This window comes from Schistocerca nitens, chromosome 1 (genome assembly GCF_023898315.1).
Source record: "Schistocerca nitens isolate TAMUIC-IGC-003100 chromosome 1, iqSchNite1.1, whole genome shotgun sequence".
In the NCBI taxonomy this organism is placed as follows: Eukaryota; Metazoa; Arthropoda; class Insecta; order Orthoptera; family Acrididae; genus Schistocerca; species Schistocerca nitens.
The window spans coordinates 186,290,829-186,310,944 of record NC_064614.1 but is presented as its reverse complement, the minus strand read 5'-3'; the positions used below and the strand labels follow the sequence as shown (position 1 = coordinate 186,310,944).

Below are 20,116 nucleotides of genomic sequence, written 5' to 3'. Positions count from 1 at the left end.
TTGTCAGGGAGGGGAAATGGATAAATTACTTGTAACAGTACATGATTTGCAACCAGGAAAACATAACATTTTATTTGCAAAGATGCAATTCTTTTCACCCAGAAGCAGTTATTATGACAGAGTGTGTAGAGAGGCAGTGGAGATTGTGAAGCATGAATAACTTTAATCATAAAGAAGAATGCAACAAGGTCAACAGCATCTGGCTTCAGTTCTAAGAAATGCACAAGTCTTCCACAATGGGCCAAGGATAGCAATGTCAACAACCACCAACAGTCAACCACACTCACACAACACCATGCCTTCATCTCTGCATTCAGGTATTAAACACTGTGTTATCTGACAGATCCAAGGACACCATAGCATAACAGACAGAAGAATTTAGGTATTTTTAACCTTCCCAGCAGTGAAAGTTTGCATTTTGCAATGAAGAAATGGTTGTAGTTAATGGGGTCAGTCATGTATGAGACAGATAAGTCACCCAGTGCTTTAGGCCAGTGGAGTCAAGATACGGAAATCAATTATCTTCCTTCCACAGAATAGTGATTTAGCTTATTCCTTTATATTTAGAAAAGAATAAATCATATATTTGTATACTTCATTTCACATCAGATTGTTTATTTGTCCATGATGATAATTTATTTCATACTTCAGAGAGATTTTCAGATATAAGCAGTACAATAATGCATCATTCTCTCCCACAAGAGTACCATATAAAATATATTTTGAGATTAAATAGAAAAGTTTTTGAAGGTCTGAAGCTAGATTACTAACCTCCATCACAGACGTTGGAGCCAGCTGGAAATCCCTAAACAACACACGCACACGGCAGCTGACTGAGAGTTCAGGTTGGCAGGCAATAACATATTCTGCACCTAAGTCCCGAGGGTAAGGTGCTGGGAAAAATGGAGATTTTAGGACTCCTCCATGAGTAAAATTTCCCGCAGATGATGGTATGGCACCAGCCCCTGGAGATCCTGTCATTATTTTCTTGTTACCTGAAGTAAAAGACAAAGTACATATTTCAGAAAACCAGAAGGTGAAATATTTGTTTTGTTTCAGTAACAGTGGTTGTGTGTCTACTGGATACAAGAATTAAGAAAACTTCAAGTAATGGTCATGCCTGCTGTAGCCATTGTGAAATACAATACAATTCAAATACTCACGGAATTCTGCCATACATGAATCTGTGTTTGAGGAAGTTGAAATGGAGCATTTAGCTGTTTTTGCTCAAAATTTATCTTTATACCTTCTTAAAGACCAATTTGATAAGTCATACATACAGATGCAACCTCTCAAACCACTTAGCAAAGATTCACGATATGTTTCACTAGAATCTTGGTCAGAAACGATTAATAGGCAATCACAGATACTTTAGGAAATAAATTGCTGCTTGCTGCTGGTTTCCTTTCCAAGAGAAGTCACGTAAGCCAGGTATTGATTCACTGCAGAGAGTCTCGAGTAGGAACACCTCAAAAAATGCTGGTTGGTTCACCTTCTGAGCATGCATGTTTGGAACAAGATTGTATATCAACTCACCTTTGGCCACTTCTCCCAGGTTCTTTCAGAAATATTTAGAAAATATATTCCAGTGAAAGAAAGAAAGAATTAATGAATGAACAAATGAGTTAGTTAGTTACATGTTCCACAGATCATTTCGCACAATAGATTGTAATGATGTGGAATGAATCATTTTACTTTCACATTGCAAATTAATTTGTACAGACCAATGTGCAGTTATTGCTGTGTCTTTTTGAAGAATGATTATGGCAATGGGTTCACATATAACAAAGAAACTACACATTTTTAATGTCCATACTCATTGTCATCTTTTTTTGTTTGGCAAGGCAGTTGCTTCATTCTGGGTCAACTGGAACAATCACTATCACCGCCAATTACAATTTTGAATATCAACTGTTACAAGTAGGAATATCCTTTAAATATCATTTGCTGCAGCCTGCTATGAATGTGTGTGAGTGCACTGAGTATAGTGCCTCCACACGTATGTACTTAAATCAACTAACAACTGTATCAGCGTGGGCTGGTCACTAGAGGGTGCCTGTAGGAAGCGTGCACATGCTACGGTCTCTGTAGTGCTGTCTACTGGTGACTCGTGCCTATATACTCCTGGAGCAGTGCTGACTCAACATCACTATGTTCCTTTAGTTTGTACCACTCACATCAGTTGTTCTGTGTAGCACTTATGTTTGCACCTTCCATATGATTATTTTGTCTTGTTACACATGGAGTCACAAGAGGCTTATTTCCATTATTGTTCAGAGGATTATGAATAAAGCCACATTTGTGTTACTTGGATCAGTTTCATGCATTACTTGTTTGCTACATGACTGGCAATGAGTTTAGAACGGTTTTTGCATGTGCAGTCTTTACATGTGGTTTTATCAGGTTTAGTCATTATGGACACCATGCTGCTGGCCCTGACTGAGCAGCTTACTTCGGCAGTGACCACTTTGTCAGTTTCCATTAACTGATAGGGTACAGTTCCACTCGTCTAACCACCCACTTTTCCTCCACATGATTATTCAGCTGAGGATTGGGAAGCTTATGAAAAAAGACTCAGACAGCCTTTTTTTGGCTTTGGATGTGACAGACTCAAATTTGTGCAAAACCTTATTCCTCTCATGGATTACTCCTAAGGTTTATCAGTTTTACATGAACTGACAGCTCTTACTTCTGATCACATATGCAGTTTATTGTCCAAGTACCATTCCAAATGAAGGTATGTCATAGCAATATGAGCTGAATTCTACCAATGCCACAAAAAACCAACGCTTTCGTTTGGTAAGTTACATCATCACCAAACAAAAGCATTGGTACGTTGATAGAGGCAACAACAAACACAAACACACACACAAATTTCAAGCTTTCGCAACCCATGGTTGCTTCATCAGGAAAGAGGGAAGGAGAGGGAAAGACGAAAGGATGTGGGTTTTAAGGGAGAGGGTAAGGAGTCATTTCGATCCCGGGAGTGGAAAGACTTACCTTGGGGGGGGGGGAGGGACAGGAATACACTCGCACACACACACATATCCATCCATGTTCCACATCCACGAGGATCTCCTCAGCATGGATCTCTGGAACAAAAAACTTATCTAATCTAATCTAATCTCTAAATAATGATATTGAAAAGAAATTATAAAATGAGTTAAACTGCAATGAATATCAACATATACTGTATCCTAAGCAGAAAGGTGGAAGGAGTATATAGAGGGTCTATACAAGGGCAATGTACTTGAGGACAATATTATGGAAATGGAAGAGGATGTAGATGAAGATGAAATGGGAGATACGATACTGCGTGAAGAGTTTGACAGAGCACTGAAAGACCTGAGTCGAAACAAGGCCCCCGGAGTAGACAACATTCCATTGGAACTACTGACGGCCTTGGGAGAGCCAGTCCTGACAAAACTCTACCATCTGGTGAGCAAGATGTATGAAACAGGCAAAATACCCTCAGACTTCAAGAAGAATATAATAATTCCAATCCCAAAGAAAGCAGGTGTTGACAGATGTGAGAATTACCGAACTATCAGTTTAATAAGCCACAGCTGCAAAATACTAACACGAATTCTTTACAGACGAATGGAAAAACTAGTAGAAGCCAACCTTGGGGAAGATCAGTTTGGATTCCGTAGAAATACTGGAACACGCGAGGCAATACTGACCTTACGACTTATCTTAGAAGAAAGATTAAGGAAAGGCAAACCTACGTTTCTAGCATTTGTAGACTTAGAGAAAGCTTTTGACAATGTTGACTGGAATACTCTCTTTCAAATTCTAAAGGTGGCAGGGGTAAAATACAGGGAGCGAAAGGCTATTTACAATTTGTACAGAAACCAGATGGCAGTTATAAGAGTCGAGGGACATGAAAGGGAAGCAGTGGTTGGGAAGGGAGTAAGACAGGGTTGTAGCCTCTCCCCGATGTTATTCAATCTGTATATTGAGCAAGCAGTAAAGGAAACAAAAGAAACATTCGGAGTAGGTATTAAAATCCATGGAGAAGAAATAAAAACTTTGAGGTTCGCCGATGACATTGTAATTCTGTCAGAGACAGCAAAGGACCTGGAAGAGCAGTTGAACGGAATGGACAATGTCTTGAAAGGAGGATATAAGATGAACATTAACAAAAGGAAAACTAGGATAATGGAATGTAGTCGATTTAAATTGACTGACGCTGCCGGAATTGGATTAGGAAATGAGACACTTAAAGTAGTAAAGGAGTTTTGCTATTTGGGGAGCAAAATAACTGATGATGGTCGAAGTAGAGAGGATATAAAATGTAGACTGGCAATGGCAAGGAAAGCATTTCTGAAGAAGAGAAATTTGTTAACATCGAGTATAGATTTAAGTGTCAGGAAGTCATTTCTGAAAGTATTTGTATGGAGTGTAGCCATGTATGGAAGTGAAACATGGACGTTAAATGGTTTGGACAAGAAGAGAATAGAAGCTTTCGAAATGTGGTGCTACAGAAGAATGCTGAAGATTAGATGGGTAGATCACATAACTAATGAGGAGGTACTGAATAGGATTGGGGAGAAGAGGAGTTTGTGGCACAATTTGACCAGAAGAAGGGATCGGTTGGTAGGACATGTTCTGAGGCATCAAGGGATCACCAATTTAGTATTGGAGGGCAGCGTGGAGGGTAAAAATCGTAGAGGGAGACCAAGAGATGAATACACTAAGCAGATTCAGAAGGATGTAGGTTGCAGTAGGTACTGGGAGACGAAGAACCTTGCACAGGATAGAGTAGCATGGAGAGCTGCATCAAACCAGTCTCAGGACTGAAGACCACAACAACAACAACAACAACAACTGTATCCTAATTATTATATTGCCTCTATCTGATGATGTAAACACCAAGCTGAAGCTCTGCAGATTGCTAAAGTTGTGAACACTGGCACTACTGAGATTTGGCATGCATAGTGCTCTGTTCTTGGACTCTTAAGTTATTTGGGCCAGACAGTCTTTTTGCCTGTCATTATACATCAGTAGTAGTCAACTTTCTTTACCTACTGCCCATTTTCGCATATCTGTTAGTAGTAATATCTTGTAACTGCCAACCAGTTTCACAGTAATGGTGATTTGTAAGGTAGAGGAGGAACTTTATAAAATTTATACTGTGGAACTGCAGCAAGTTAAAGCATATAATAATAATTACTTACCAAATACTTTATGTCAAAATTTTATGAAAACCTAATGAAAATATCATAATCTCCAACAGCCTACCACCTATTGCCCACCATGAAACCTGGAACACTCGCTAAAGGGGTGGTAGGGACCAGGTTGACTCTCATTGGTGTAGATGATTTCTTGAATGTTCACCATGTAAAATAGTATATGGCTAAAGAAGTAGCACCATATGTATCATAACCATAGACTTTTTTCTTTTTTGAATGATAACCATGTAACAAGTACCTGTCTGAAGAAGTAACAGTATTTGTATTACAACTTTAGATTAATTTTTATTAGTCTGAGACAGTTTAGCTAACTAACCAAAGTAACATAAATGGATAGACAAAAAATCTACTCACCACGCGGCAGTAGGGGAACACACACACAAAAGGATTTAACTTTTACAAGCTTTTGGAGCCAGTGGCTCCTTCTTCTGGCAGCAGAGTTGAAGGGGAAGGAAGAGGAGTGAAGGAAAAGGACTGGAGAAGTTCAGGGAAAGGGGTACAGTTCAGAAAAGTCACCCAAGACCCCGGGTCAGGGGAGACTTACCAGATGGGATGAGAAGGAAAGAACTGATTATTTTAGGTTGTTATAACTAACTAAAGTGTTAGAATTGGAAAGTCACCTATGTCACAATTTTTGATTGTATTAGAAAGATTATGTGGTAATAAAGATCTCACAGAACCTGATGGGTTAAATTAAAATCATTAAATTGTCTGTAGCACAATAATTTTCATAGCAGTATGGAAATTAGTATATATAAATCCTTTTTTGCAACTTAAAATGATTCTTGGTAAGAAAAAAAAGTTCAAGATGGGAATAAAAATGTAACTACAACAGTTCAGTAGTCGGAGTCATGTTTCATATACTGCTGTGAAAACAGAAAGGGAAAATCACAAAAATGTAACAAAAACACATTATGTAAACTAGCTTGCAATGATTTTAAGAAAATAAAAAAAAATCTATACAGAGTAGTTGTGTGGAATAGAAGCTTCTAATAAGAAAGCTCTTTGAAAATCAGTCTCAACTTACGTTCTGCAGAATATTCCAAGACAAATGCATTGGTATGCACTTCGCTGTACAGTAACACAAGTGTTAAAGTTCGTGTGTGGGATTTGTAAGTAACAGCATTGGGCCCTTCTGCTGGCAATGAGGGATGAACTCCACAGAATGGTACACCTGACACATCTTCATATGGTGGCTCTGACACCCACACATAATCACACCGGCATGGACTGGAAAAATGGCACATACATTTATAGATCAAAATTTTTGAACTGTAGCTGGCAGATGTAATATTCTGGAACACATTATCATAACTAAGTGATTAAATTTACCAGCAGCATAACTTTACTTTTGTGACAAATTTTAGAATAATGCTCTAAATAAAAAGCAGAACTAGAACAGATACCTGCAGAATCTGACAAAGTTTACAACATCTAAAAACAACTGCCTGTATGCCTCCATATGAGCCCTAATTTATCATATCTTATCTTTGTTTTGCTTAAGCACAATATATGTTGGCGGCAACAGAATCGTTTGGCAGTCACCTTCAAATGCTGGTTCTCTAAATTTTCTCAATATGTTTCCTGAAATGAATGCTGCCTTCCCTCCAGGGATTCCCATCTGAGTTCCCAAAGCATCTCCATAACACTTACATTTTGTTCAAATCTACTGGTAACAAATCTAGCATCCCTCCTCTGAATAGCTTTGAGTTCTTTCTTCAGTATGAACTGGTACGGATCCCAAGCACTCAAGCAGTACTCCAGAATAGGTCACATCAGTGTCCTACACATGGTTTCCTTTACAGGTGAACCACTGTTTCCTAAAAGTCTCCGAATAAACTGAAGTCAACTATTTGCCTTCCGTCCCACAGTTTTCACATGCTCATTCCACCTCGTATCGCTTTGCAATGTTACCCCCAGAAATTTAAACAACTTGACTGTGTCAAGCTGAACACTAGAAATACTGTATCTGAATATTATAGGTTCGTTCTTCCTACTCATCCGCATCAACTTACATTTTTCCACATTCAGGGCTAGATGCCATTCATCACACCAACTGGAAATTTTTTCTAACTCATTTTGTATCTTGCTACAGTCACTCAACTTTGACATCTTACCGTACACCATGGCATCATCAGTAAACAACTGCAGACTGCTGCCTACCCTGTCTGCCTAATCATTTATGTATATAGAGAACAACAGCGGTCCTATAACACTTCCCTGGGGCATTTTACTGCACATGCCAATGACATACTTTGCATTATATAGAGAACAACAGCGGTCCTATAACACTTCCCTGGGGCATTTTACTGCACATGCCAATGACATACTTTGCATAAAAATGGAATAGTCAATGTGTGTAGCCATAAAATATTGTTTCCACAAATATAAAACTATTAATCTTACAATAACTAAAAATTATGGTGTGAAATGTCCCCTGTAATTTGACAGTACTCTTAGTAATATTGAAATCTCATCAAAAACTCTTGTAGATAGTAGTTGTTTTCAGAAATTTCCATCATGTTAACCTGAAAATTTGCCCTTATTTATGATAATAATGACAAGCCATTTTAACGCTGAAGAATACAATCCTTTGGTCTGATATTTCATATTCTTTTTGATTTCTTGTCCGACCAGGCCAGGTGTTGCAGTAGAGGTATTGCCAGTGTCTGGCAGTATATTGTTCATTTTACATCTTCTTTCTGTCATATATTTACTTTCTTATTATGAGAAGGAAAGCTGCTACTCACCATATAGCGGAGACACTGAGTTGCAGATAGGCACAACAAAAAGACTCTCACTATTAAAGCTTTTGACTCACGCAACTCACACACATGAGTGCAGTCTCAGGCAACTGAACCCACACTACAAGTAGCAGCACCAGTGCATGATGGGAGTGGTGACTGGGCGGGGGTAAGGAGGAGGCTGGGGTGGGGAGGGGGAGATATAGTATGGTGGGGGTGGCAGACAGTGAAGTGCTGCAGGTTAGACAGAGGGCAGGGGAGAGTAGGGGGGGGGGGGAGCAGAAAAGGAGAGAAACAAAAAGGACTGGGTGTGGTGGTGGAATGATGGCTGTGTAGTGCTGGAATGGGAACAGGGAAGGGGCTGGATGGGTGAGAACAGTGACTAAAGAAGGTTGAGGCTAGAAGGGTTACGGGAATGTGGGATGTATTGCAGGGAAAGTTCCCACCTGGGCAATTCAGAAAAGCTGGTGTTGGTGGGAAGGATTCATATGGCACAGGCTGTGAAGCAGTCACTGAAATGAAGGATGTCATGCTTGGCAGCATGTTCAGCAACAGGGTGATCCAGCTGCTTCTTGGTCACAGTTTGTCAGTGGGCAATCATGTGGACAGAGAGCTTGTTGGTCATCATGCCTACATAGAATGTAGCACAGTGGTTTCAGCTTAGCTTGTAGGCCTCATGACTGGTCTCATAGGTAGCCCAGCCATTGATGAGATAGGTGATGTTAGTGACCAGACTGGAGTAGGTATTGGTGGCTATTCAACCCAACAGGTGACATCTTTGCTATATGGATAGAAGGTGAGGACACCCTATCCAATTCCTCCAGAACCTCAACAATGTCTCCCCCATTTGCTTCACCCGCTCCTACTCAACCCAACAAGCCACCTTCCTAGATGCTGACCTCCAACTCAAAGATGGCTACATCAGTACCTCCGCCCATAACAAACCTACTAACCACCAGCAATATCTCCACTTTGACAGCTGCCACCTGTCCCATACCAAGAAGTCCCTCCCATTCAGCCTGCCCACCCGTAGTTGTCACATCTGCAGTGACGAGCAGTCCCTCTCGAAATATACTGAGAATCTCACTGAAGCCTTCACTGACCGTATTATCCTCCCAACCTTGTACAAAAACAAATCTTCCGTGCCTTATCTTTCCAGCCGCCTACCACCTCCCAAAGTCCCATCATCTGGGCACAGAGGAGCATTCTGCTTGTAGCTCAGTACAGGGTTTCAATTACCTCTTCTTGTGCCCTGAAATGAGAAATGTCCTTCCCACCACCCTTCCCTCCCCTCCCGTCCCACAATGGTATTCCGCCATCCACCAAACCTACACAATATACTCATCCATCATTACACAACCCCTGCTCATACCCCTGTAATAGACATAGATGCTCAACCCATCCCATACTTCCTCCCACCACCTCCTACTCCAGTCCAGACACAAACATTATCTATCCCATCAAAGTCAGGGCTACCTGTGGAACCAGATAACTGTTTACTTTCATACTTTTCCTCATTTTCACTTCTCCAACTCTTCAGTACATCTTTTAATATCATCCTAGATCAATGAATTTGAAACCCTGATATCAGTAGTGAACATCATCACAATGGTTGTCATTGTTTCTTTTAGGATTCTGGCTGAGGTACAACTTTTCCCTTCCTTTAGTGCCAGCACATCTTAGCCTCTCTTTAATTCTTTCCATGTTACATGTTTGTTTCTCCTTATAAATAAACTGCTTAAAATATAGACACGCAATATAGGAATACTGCTTGAAATTTCAATTGAAATTCCTTGGTGGAATATGAGGAGGAAAAGTAACAACCAAAAATAGTCACATAAACAAGACTGAAAATGTTGCTAAGCTTCTGGACTGTGTTGCACAACTGTGACCAGGACAATGTAGGCACACGTGTGTATGTGTGTTTTGTATTTGTTGGCATTGAATGAGAACATTTTCTGAAAACTTAACATTGTTTTCAGTGTTTCTTATATGCCTATTGATTACTCAGTCCTTCCAACTGTTTGGTGAGGCACTGTTGTATGATTAATTATCAAGTGCCTTTTTAATCTTCCTTTCATCCACCTCCATAACATATAATTGTTGTGGCACTTAACAGTGGTAGCTGGGTCTACTTCTGACTGTGGCAGAACTTTTGAGTTCCAATATTTGGCCTCTTAGGGGAGGAGAGGTGATGGTGTAATGCTTCTGATCAGCAAATCTTGTACCAGTATCCTGGGTTGAAGAAAGTAAGATTAGAGTTTAACATCCCATTGACAATGAGGTCATTAGAGCTGTATCCTTTCAAAGGAACCACCTTGGCATTTGTTTAAGTGATTTAGGGAAGTCATGCAAAGGGTTACCCTGAGTTAAATTCCTTGCCTCTGCGCAATGTGATGCTGTTGATGGTCATACATCCATTGGATGGGGATATTATATTTGTTGGATACCCTTGGAGCTAATTGAGAGTGATAAGCTAAATGCTGGCATTGGGTTTCACCACTTCTTTTACCTTGTGTTCAGGTAAAAGTGCTCTTCTTGTTGGTTGCTGCTGTTGGTAACTGTTTGTGTGGTGAATGATGGGATGTGAACATGACAAATCATGAATCGGATGGTTATACAAGATGGTAGACCCAATGGAAAATTAACATTCAATAAACATCATCATGAAGTCGAGTGTATGGAACTATGTGATGGCATAGCGGAATATATCATGCTGAATGCTGTCACATAAAGCAGAATTTTACATAAAAATTGAACTGAACTTTATGTTCCTGCCTAAGTTCGATCTTGGAAACTGTGACATTCTGAAAGTACCTCACAATGTTTTCGTTATGGTCACTGAGCTGTGCTACAAAGCATGTGTCACCACAGCCAGCTTTCATCCAGTCACATTCATTGACTTAGGCAACTCACAACCAAACTATAACATTTCAATTTAACCTACACCTCATGCTATGCTTCAGATCACTATGTCACTGCAACCAGTTTTGTTACAAGTGCATTTCTTAAGTTTATCAACTTACAACCTCTTCTTATACTTCTTCTTCTTCTTCTACGTGATCAGGCCCAGTGGACCACATGCTACTACAAGTTTCCTTCTCCATTGTATTCTGTCCATTGCTGCTATCTGCCATCCGTCCACATCTATTAAAGCTTGGTTGAAATCTTCTTGGAGGCCATTCATCCAATGCTTCTTGGGTCTCCCAGGGGGTCTCTTTCCTGTAGGTGTGAGATTCAGGAGCTTTTGAGGCCATCTGTGATCTTCCATCAGGGTCACATGGCTGGCCCACTGCACTCTTTTGGCTTTAACAGTTCCTGCTATGTTGGGCTGTTGGTATAGTTCCTTAGACTCTTGGTTGTATCTGATCCTCCATTCCCCTGTGTATGTATCCAGAATCGGACTGAAGATCTACTGAAGCACTTTTCTCTCAAAAACCCCTTAAGAAAAGACAGCAATCCTGTAAGCTGTGAGGGTAACAACGCACGTTGGACGAGACGCCAGCACCCTCTCTTCGTAAAACAATTAAACATGCTTTCAAGACTACAAGTAAGCCTCAACTTACAATCAGACTGTAAAATTTCAGTCTAAGCTATACCCCGAGCTATGCTACAGATCAGTCCATCACCACAGCCAATTTTCCTCCAGTCACATTTATTGTCTTCACCAGCTCAAAATCATATTATAACATTGGAATGCAAAAAATATCCCAAGAAATCCTGGATATTCTGTGAAACATACTATACAAGAAATTAAATACAAAAACCAGTAAACAACCATAGAGTTGATTACAGCTGCATCAATAATCGTCAATCTTGTGCTCTCCATATTGAAAACAAAAATAACCCATTTGTATTTCCCACAAAAAGAGGACATTAGATTCAGTACTTCTCATTGACTATCATACACTATCATCCAGTTGGCTTTGACCAATGGGAATGAATTGCCAACAACAGCATGAGTGGAAGAGCCAACAACACCATAAGTGCACTTTAGCATGCCTTCACCACCAGTACCACCATCACCACAACCACCACCACCACCAACAACAACAACAACAACAACAACAAGTGTAACATTATACACAACATGAATTACTCACAGACACTGACATAGCTAAACTTAAGACACCAGACATAATCAATCAGAATAATGATAACTAAAAAGGTCTCATCAGGATTGAGCTAGACGAATAAATAAAACTTGGCTCCCATTCAGGTGGTGCAGAGTTCAAATTCTCATCTGGTCATCCACATTAAGATTTTTAATTGTTTCCCTGAATTTATTAAGATAAATGCCAATGTATTTACATTTTGGGTGGGGGGTGACACCTGGCCAACTTTTCCTTACACACACACACAAAAGAAGAAAAACAGCAGTGGCCAATTTTTCATCCCATTTATGTCCAACCTAAATTTATGCTCCCTCTTTAATGATCTTACCCTTAATGGATGAAGAAGATTAATCTCCTCTTCTTTACAAATCAGCAAATAAAGCCCTGTTTAAATTTTATCATTTGTGCAACTGTCAAAAAATATGCATGTCTTCTACCCATATAATTCACTTCCATCCATCTAACTCAATTTCATGTGTTCTACTCAGATCCTTTGACCTTGTCCTTAAGGTGAATGGTGACCAGTCATCAAGATTAAGGTGAACACTTCCTGCAGAATCTGTACACTACACCTCCCATTTTTCATTCTTACTGCCTTGCTGCTTATTTTTATTGCTAAACAAGTACGGGTTTGACTGTGTTTTCTAATGCTGTGTTTCATGCTGTTATCATCATAACAAATATCCACAAGCCTACAGTTTATCAAATGCCAGCTCTTGTATGCCAATTGCAGGTTCATCCCGCAACATACGTTTACGAGTTCATAGAATGTGCAAATTGTACTAATAGTAGCAGCACAAAAAATCTATAAATACACTGCAGAGCGTGATATTCTTTTTGTGTATCAGATATTTAGATAAATTACATTTTATCTGGAGCACAACTCAAGTTTATACTTTCCTCATTTCAGTGACTACCAACACATTTTGCTTTGCACATGGAAAGTAATTCCTAATTATACTTATATACTAAACTGCTCTGAAGACTTCAAGATATTTTTCAAACAATGCTGATATCTTCTCTAGCATATTCATCCTAAGACAAGAAACCATATTGTGGTGTTTTGAGAATTTCCGTGTAAATTCTAGAACCACTCGGCCTTCGACCATCTCGAACACACAATATTTTAAGTGTGAGAGAGTCTATCTACTGTGTGTTTCCTGTCTGTGTGTGCAGGTCCAAAGTGTGTAGTAAGAAGACTGTAGACACAGTGGTCGAACGGCACCGACAAGTGTTTGCTGGTGGTGCCATGGAAGTTTAATGAAAGAACACAGCAGACTCAAGGAACTTCTGTGTTATTCCGTGCTGTTTTATAACTTTGACTACTGTAGTGAAAAAAAAGAACAACAGTTGAAATATTGTTAATTAATGCTTGTCTTAGACTTGGAGAGGACAAGACGTGTATTCAGATTCAGGATGAGAATGGACTTGGATTTTAAGCCGACTTTCTCTTTTGTGTAAATGAACTTTGTTTCTAAATGGATAAATGAAGAGACTTACTTGACAGTGTTTCTTTATCTGGAGCATGAGATTTGTAAAAGTTTTGATGTTTGAATATAAATCGTTAAGTGAAGCAAAAGAAACTACGTATGTCTGCTTATTTTTTTATTAGTATAAAGAGTTTTGAGAAATTCCTGGTCCTACCAAATATACTAGGGAGAAGAAGAGAAAAGGAGGTTGCAGCAGCAAGCTAACCAGCGAGGAAATTCGGCTGACAATCTCAAGTAAGTCGTATCGTTAAAGAAGTGGGAGTTTGCACACATACTTCACCACTTTAAGTCATCCAAAGTGTTAGTTTATTCTGAGCAATGGAACAAACAAGTCAATAATTTTATTTCCTGTGGGTCTACTAATAACTAAACAGCTCCAATAAAGAGTAAGTAGATGCTTTATATGTTCCATCATTTGTACACCACCCAGGATTTTCATTTATCACTGTAAACCAGTCTTTGTGTTACTGACATCTATGTGAAACATATGCTTGCTACAGGTGTAAGTTATTTTACATTTGCAACAAGATAAAATTATATGCTGAAGCAGGACTCAAACACACATTTCATGGACCAATTTAGAGTTTCAGCTAGCTTGTCGCTTGTTTTCCTCTATACATTCCATGCTTCACAAAGGCTCTCTTACTAGGATGTAGTTAATGATCTGTGTTCCACAAATCCCATCATGGAGGAGAATCAACAGGATTGTAAAATGAGTCAAGATGTATATCAAAGAAAAAGGGAAGGTGTTATAAGCAAGAACTATACACTATGTTCAACAATGAGGTATGGGTACACTGTTGGATATTACCAAAGGTGAAAGTAACATAGTAAAATTAGCTCTCAGAACAACACTGTGGGTGTGGGTAAGATGAACACTTCTTTGCACACTTTCTCACAGGCATGCTAGTCCTGCAATCTAGCATACTGCATACTAAAGGACTGGCTGTGAAATGAGACAACTGCTAACACTACGTGAGATGTTTCTTTTAGATATATGTTATCTCTTGTCTTTTGTATTTTCAAACATATTGAACATTACGTATTGTAAATTACTGCTAGTACATTTAACATATACAGGGTTATTACAAATGATTGAAGCAATTTCACAGCTCTACAATAACTTTATTATTTGAGATATTTTCACAATGCTTTGCACACACATACAAAAACTCAAAAAGTTTTTTTAGGCATTCACAAATGTTTGATATGTGCCCCTTTAGTGCTTCGGCAGACATCAAGCTGATAATCAAGTTCCTCTCACACTCGGCGCAGCATGTCCCCATCAATGAGTTCGAAAGCATCGTTGATGCGAGCTCGCAGTTCTGGCACGTTTCTTGGTAGAGGAGGTTTAAACACTGAATCTTTCACATAACCCCACAGAAAGAAATCACATGGGGTTAAGTCGGGAGAGCGTGGAGTCCATGACATGAATTGCTGATCATGATCTCCACCACGACCGATCCATCGGTTTTCCAATCTCCTGTTTAAGAAATGCCGAACATCATGATGGAAGTGCGGTGGAACACCATCCTGTTGAAAGATGAAGTCGGCGCTGTCGGTCTCCAATTGTGGCATGAGCTAATTTTCCTGCATGTCCAGATACACGTGTCCTGTAACGTTTTTTTCGCAGAAGAAAAAGGGGCCGTAAACTTTAAACCGTGAGATTGCACAAAACACGTTAACTTTTGGAGAATTGCGAATTTGCTGCACGAATGCGTGAGGATTCTCTACCGCCCAGATTCGCTCATTGTGTCTGTTCACTTCACCATTAAGAAAAAATGTTGCTTCATCACTGAAAACAAGTTTCGCACTGAACGCATCCTCTTCCATGAGCTGTTGCAACCGCGCCGAAAATTCAAAGCGTTTGACTTTGTCATCGGGTGTCAGGGCTTGTAACAATTGTAAACGGTAAGGCTTCTGCTTTAGCCTTTTCCGTAAGATTTTCCAAACCGTCGGCTGTGGTACGTTTAACTCCCTGCTTGCTTTATTCATCGACTTCCGCGGGCTACGCGTGAAACTTGCCCGCACGCATTCAACCGTTTCTTCGCTCACTGCAGGCCGACCCGTTGATTTCCCCTTACAGAGGCATCCAGAAGCTTTAAACTGCGCATACCATCGCCGAATGGAGTTAGCAGTTGGTGGATCTTTGTTGAACTTCGTCCTGAAGTGTCGTTGCACTGTTATGACTGACTGATGTGAGTGCATTTCAAGCACGACATACGCTTTCTCGGCTCCTGTCGCCATTTTGTCTCACTGCACTCTCGAGCGCTCTGGCGGCAGAAACCTGAAGTGCGGCTTCAGCCGAACAAAACTTTATGAGTTTTTCTACGTGTCTGTAGTGTGTCGTGACCATATGTCAATAAATGGAGCTACAGTGAATTTATGAAATCGCTTCAATCATTTGTAATAGCCCTGTATGTTTGCTTTTATTTGCAGTTAAATCACACTTCTTTGTTACATTCAGAAGTTTATAACTGCACTGCATTTTCTTTTATAATTTCATTAAAATGATTATTATATGTGACTGGTACATGTGTGAACCTTACTTTTGGGTACAGTTTCTGACATTTAGATGCTCTTCATAAATATTTACTTATCACAAGTAAGTCTCTGGGCAACCCACCAGCACCACTAATGCCAAGATTTGTAACATTTAATCATTATTTAAATATCACACATGTTTTTAATAAATTCAGTTTATAACTGTGTGTCCCTTGCATCCCTACTTTTTCAAGGTAATTACCTTACACTGAGGCAAAACAATTGCTGTACCATTGGAAGAGGTACAGAGGCGAGCAAGTGTGCTGGGATGTACCTCAATTCACTACTACTAGCGCCATGTCATCATAATGCGCCTGTGCTTCATGCACAAAGGATTGCACCATAATCTATGAGTGAAATTAAAAATTAAAATAACTTTTCCAAACTTTGTCACTGTATGCTTCAGTATATTAGTGTTAACATTGTAAAGTTTCACGATGATCAAAGAAAAAAATAAGTGGCACCAAATAATGAAGCTAGAAGGCTAAAAGTTGTTCAGAATGTGCAAATGTATGTCACAATCAAACGTTACAAGTCTCAGCTCAATCAGAGCAATATTTTGGTCAAAATCGTTGTTTTTATGAAAAAATTGAAGACACTACACATTGGACTGAGAAAGATGAAAATTCGTATATAGCCTCAGTTTGATCTAAAAACCTTATATATGTGACACCAATAAGCTATGTCTAATAGTTTTCAAGTAATATACTAAAAAACCAAATCTGGAATGAAAACATCCTTATTTGTGGTAGATTAAATATCATTTGAGTTTGTAATAGAAAGTTCTAATTATAGCACTTAATTACATTAATTAAATAATAAAGCTGTACTAAGTTTCAAGACTTTATAATAAATAACAATCATTACAAGGAATTATAAGGACACAGTTCAAAGGTCATGAGCTACTATACTGTTGGTTGCAGTCTAAAAATTATAGCTGGCAAAGTTTAAATGCAGTCAAACTAAAACTTTTTTCAGTGACTAAAGCAAACTTTACTCTATGTATATAAAAATTTAGAAGATTTTAAACTGTTGAACAATAGAACTAATAATTACTATGTGTCTGTGAAAGGGACCATTTATATGCCACTACCTGTGCCTAAGGTGGTTGATAGCAGATGTTCCGTTTGGCAATCTGCTGCACCCATCTATAAATATGGCCAAAGAGGCAGTGAGGAGAGCACCAAGATATCAATCTGACCATGTCAGTCAAATGCCTGCTTGTGCTGTGCTTCGGATGATATCAGAGATAGGCACCTACCAAAAGCATTTTCGGTAAAAGTAGGAAGTGAACTCACGAGGACTGTATGCCATTCTGGATCACTTGGATTTCACAGAAGTAAATGTTTGTGTATCATCCATAATGCTGACAAAATTGTGTGACAAGTGGTGAGTTTAATTTCCACTTTTAAGGTGAGCAATTAACTTTCGGTGATTCGAAGTCATGGAAATAGACCATTTTACTTTGAACTTCCCTTAGAGGTCGCCTCTGAACTGTTAATGGTACTGTTTCCAATAGGGACATTATTATTATTATTATCAGGAATTTTATTATATTTTGTGCATGTGAACTTTTACTGAATATTAATCAGTTAAAACTCAAAACTTTAATTTATAGTCATTGTTCCTGATCCCGCTGAATAAATAGCAATTAGGAACATTTTCTTTCATCAATGAGAAATGCAGACTTGCATAATGGAAATTATGGTTTGTACATTCTCCATCATTTTCTGGTTAACCACAAAAAATGTTTTCAAGCTCTTGTAAATGGCGAAGGTAGGTGTAAAGCATGCACAGACAATTTAGATGTCTTTTCATTAACAACTAACAAAAATCAATGACCAGTTTGATTACTTACCCTCCACTTCATATATGGTGCATCGGCTGGGAAACTGAACACTGAAAGAGATCGATACGAAACAGGGAACTCGGTAGGCATTAACAGCATAGCGAAGTGAAATATGCTGAAGCCAGTGTGAGGACAGTGTTAAAATTTGCTCACGAGTGTCGAAACTAAATACAGAATGTTAGCCACAGTAACTTGAATGTGATGGAAGAAGGTAAGAAGATAACACTACATCATGGCTACCACCAGTGTTGAGGTTAGAAGAAGGTGGTGCATCATCACAGAGCTGTGTGGACCTACAAGTTACCAGCAAGCTACTGTGCTCACTCACTGGTGCCCAGCCCCCTGGCACTATGGCAGCAGATGATACTCGCTACTATCCTCATCGCCACATTGCTGCTACTGCACCTGCATTACGTCGCAATGCATTGCATCATGTTTTCTGGTATACTGTGCCAGCATCGCTCATCAAGATCAATTAGTTAAGTCAAGAACATTTAAAATATTTGTTAATTGCTGGTAACAGACAGTTAAAACTGGAATCTAATGATAAGGATTATGTGAAAGTTAAGGTGGAACCAGCCTCTAATGATGAATCTTCAGAACTCGAAACTGAAATTAACTAGGATGGTTCTGCTAAAGTAATAAATCCAATAGCTGAAGGTGATTTGTCCAAAGCAGAACAAAGGAAATGGAAATGTTAAAATGGGAAGTCCTACCCCACCCACCGTATTCTCCAGACATTGCTCCCTCTGACTATCAGCTGTTTAGATCAATGGCACATGGCCTGGCTGACCAACACTTCCGATTTCATGAAGAAGTCACAAATTGGATCGATTCATGGATCGCTTCAAAATATGAACAATTTTTTCAATGCAGGACTCGTACACTGCCCAAAAGATGGAAGAAAGTAGTGGCCATCAATGTAAAATACATGTGTAACCAATTTGTTTCATTAAAGCCTCAAATTTTGGGGAAAAATAGCAGAAGCAAAGTACATTGTATAATGTAGAATGCACAGTTGTATTGGAAAAGAAAGCAAGAAGGGCACCAACCAAAGTGCCTCCTCCCATTTTCTTTTCTGTAATAGAGCCAAGGAACACATCAACCATTGGGACTTCCCACCCTCTACCTTAAATGTTTTAGTGAAAGTGGTTCATAAGGACACACACCACAGTGCCTACAATTGTGATTAAGTGTGTAAGTACTGAAAGGTGTAATGTTTTTGTGTGTTTCTCTTTCAGGTAAAGAATGAAAATTCTAAATCACAAAATTAATTTTGTAATAATCAAAAATGTTATTTCATGTTTCTATGTTTATTTATATACATGTTTTGTAAAAAATCTACTATATTAAGTGTATACATATATCCTTTGTATGATAAGAACAGGCGTGTTATGATGATGTGTGCTAATAGTACATACTACTACTAGCGTCATGTCATCATAAAGTGCCTATGCTTAGCATACAAAAGATTGCACCATAATCTAAGAGTGAAATTAAAACTTAAAATAACTTTTCCAAACTTTTTCAGTATATTAACGTTAAGATTGTGAAGTCTCAGAATGACCAAATGAACATGTTTTGCTAAATATATTATTTTAAGAAAAAAATAAGTGACATTAAATAATGAAGCTGGAAGGTAAGAAACTGTTGAGAATGTACAAATGTATGTCACAATCAAAAGTTACAAGTCTCAACTAGACCAGAGCAATATTTTGGTCAAAATCATTTTTTTTAATATGCTAAACATTGGACTGAGAAAGATGGAAATTTGTGTGTAGTCTCAGTTTGATCTAACAGTATCTGTGACACCAATAAGCTACCTCTAATAGTTTTCAGTTTATTTGCTAAAAACTAAATTTGGAACAGAAATGTCCTTGTTCATGGTAGATTAAGTATTATTTGAATTAATAATAAAGTTCTAATTACAGCACTTGATTACATTAATCAAATAATACAGCTGTACCAAGTTTAAAGACTTTATTGTAAATAACAATCATTACAAGGAATCATAAAAGGGCAGTTCAGAAGTCATGTTCTACTGTCAGTTCCATTCTAAAATTAAATGCAATTGCACTAAAACTTTTTCACTGACTAAAGCAAACTTAACTCTATTTACATACAAACTAAGAAGATTGTAAACTAATGAATAACATGGTGATTAATTAATATGTGCCCA

The 20,116-nt window shown here is 38.7% G+C and overlaps 1 protein-coding gene across 5 annotated transcripts in view; it reads right to left on the bottom strand.

Annotated features, from left to right (window-relative positions):
• Positions 1–20,116, bottom strand: part of LOC126244977 (uncharacterized) — a 118,298-nt gene that overhangs the window by 89,023 nt on the left and 9,159 nt on the right. For all 5 annotated transcript variants that reach the window (XM_049948283.1, XM_049948284.1, XM_049948280.1 and 2 more), the window contains exons 3-4: positions 6,223–6,425; positions 772–995 (exon numbers count right to left, since the gene is read on the bottom strand). In XM_049948283.1, coding sequence (XP_049804240.1) covers positions 772–995; positions 6,223–6,425 — 427 coding nt within the window. The remainder of the gene's footprint in view (positions 1–771; positions 996–6,222; positions 6,426–20,116) is intronic.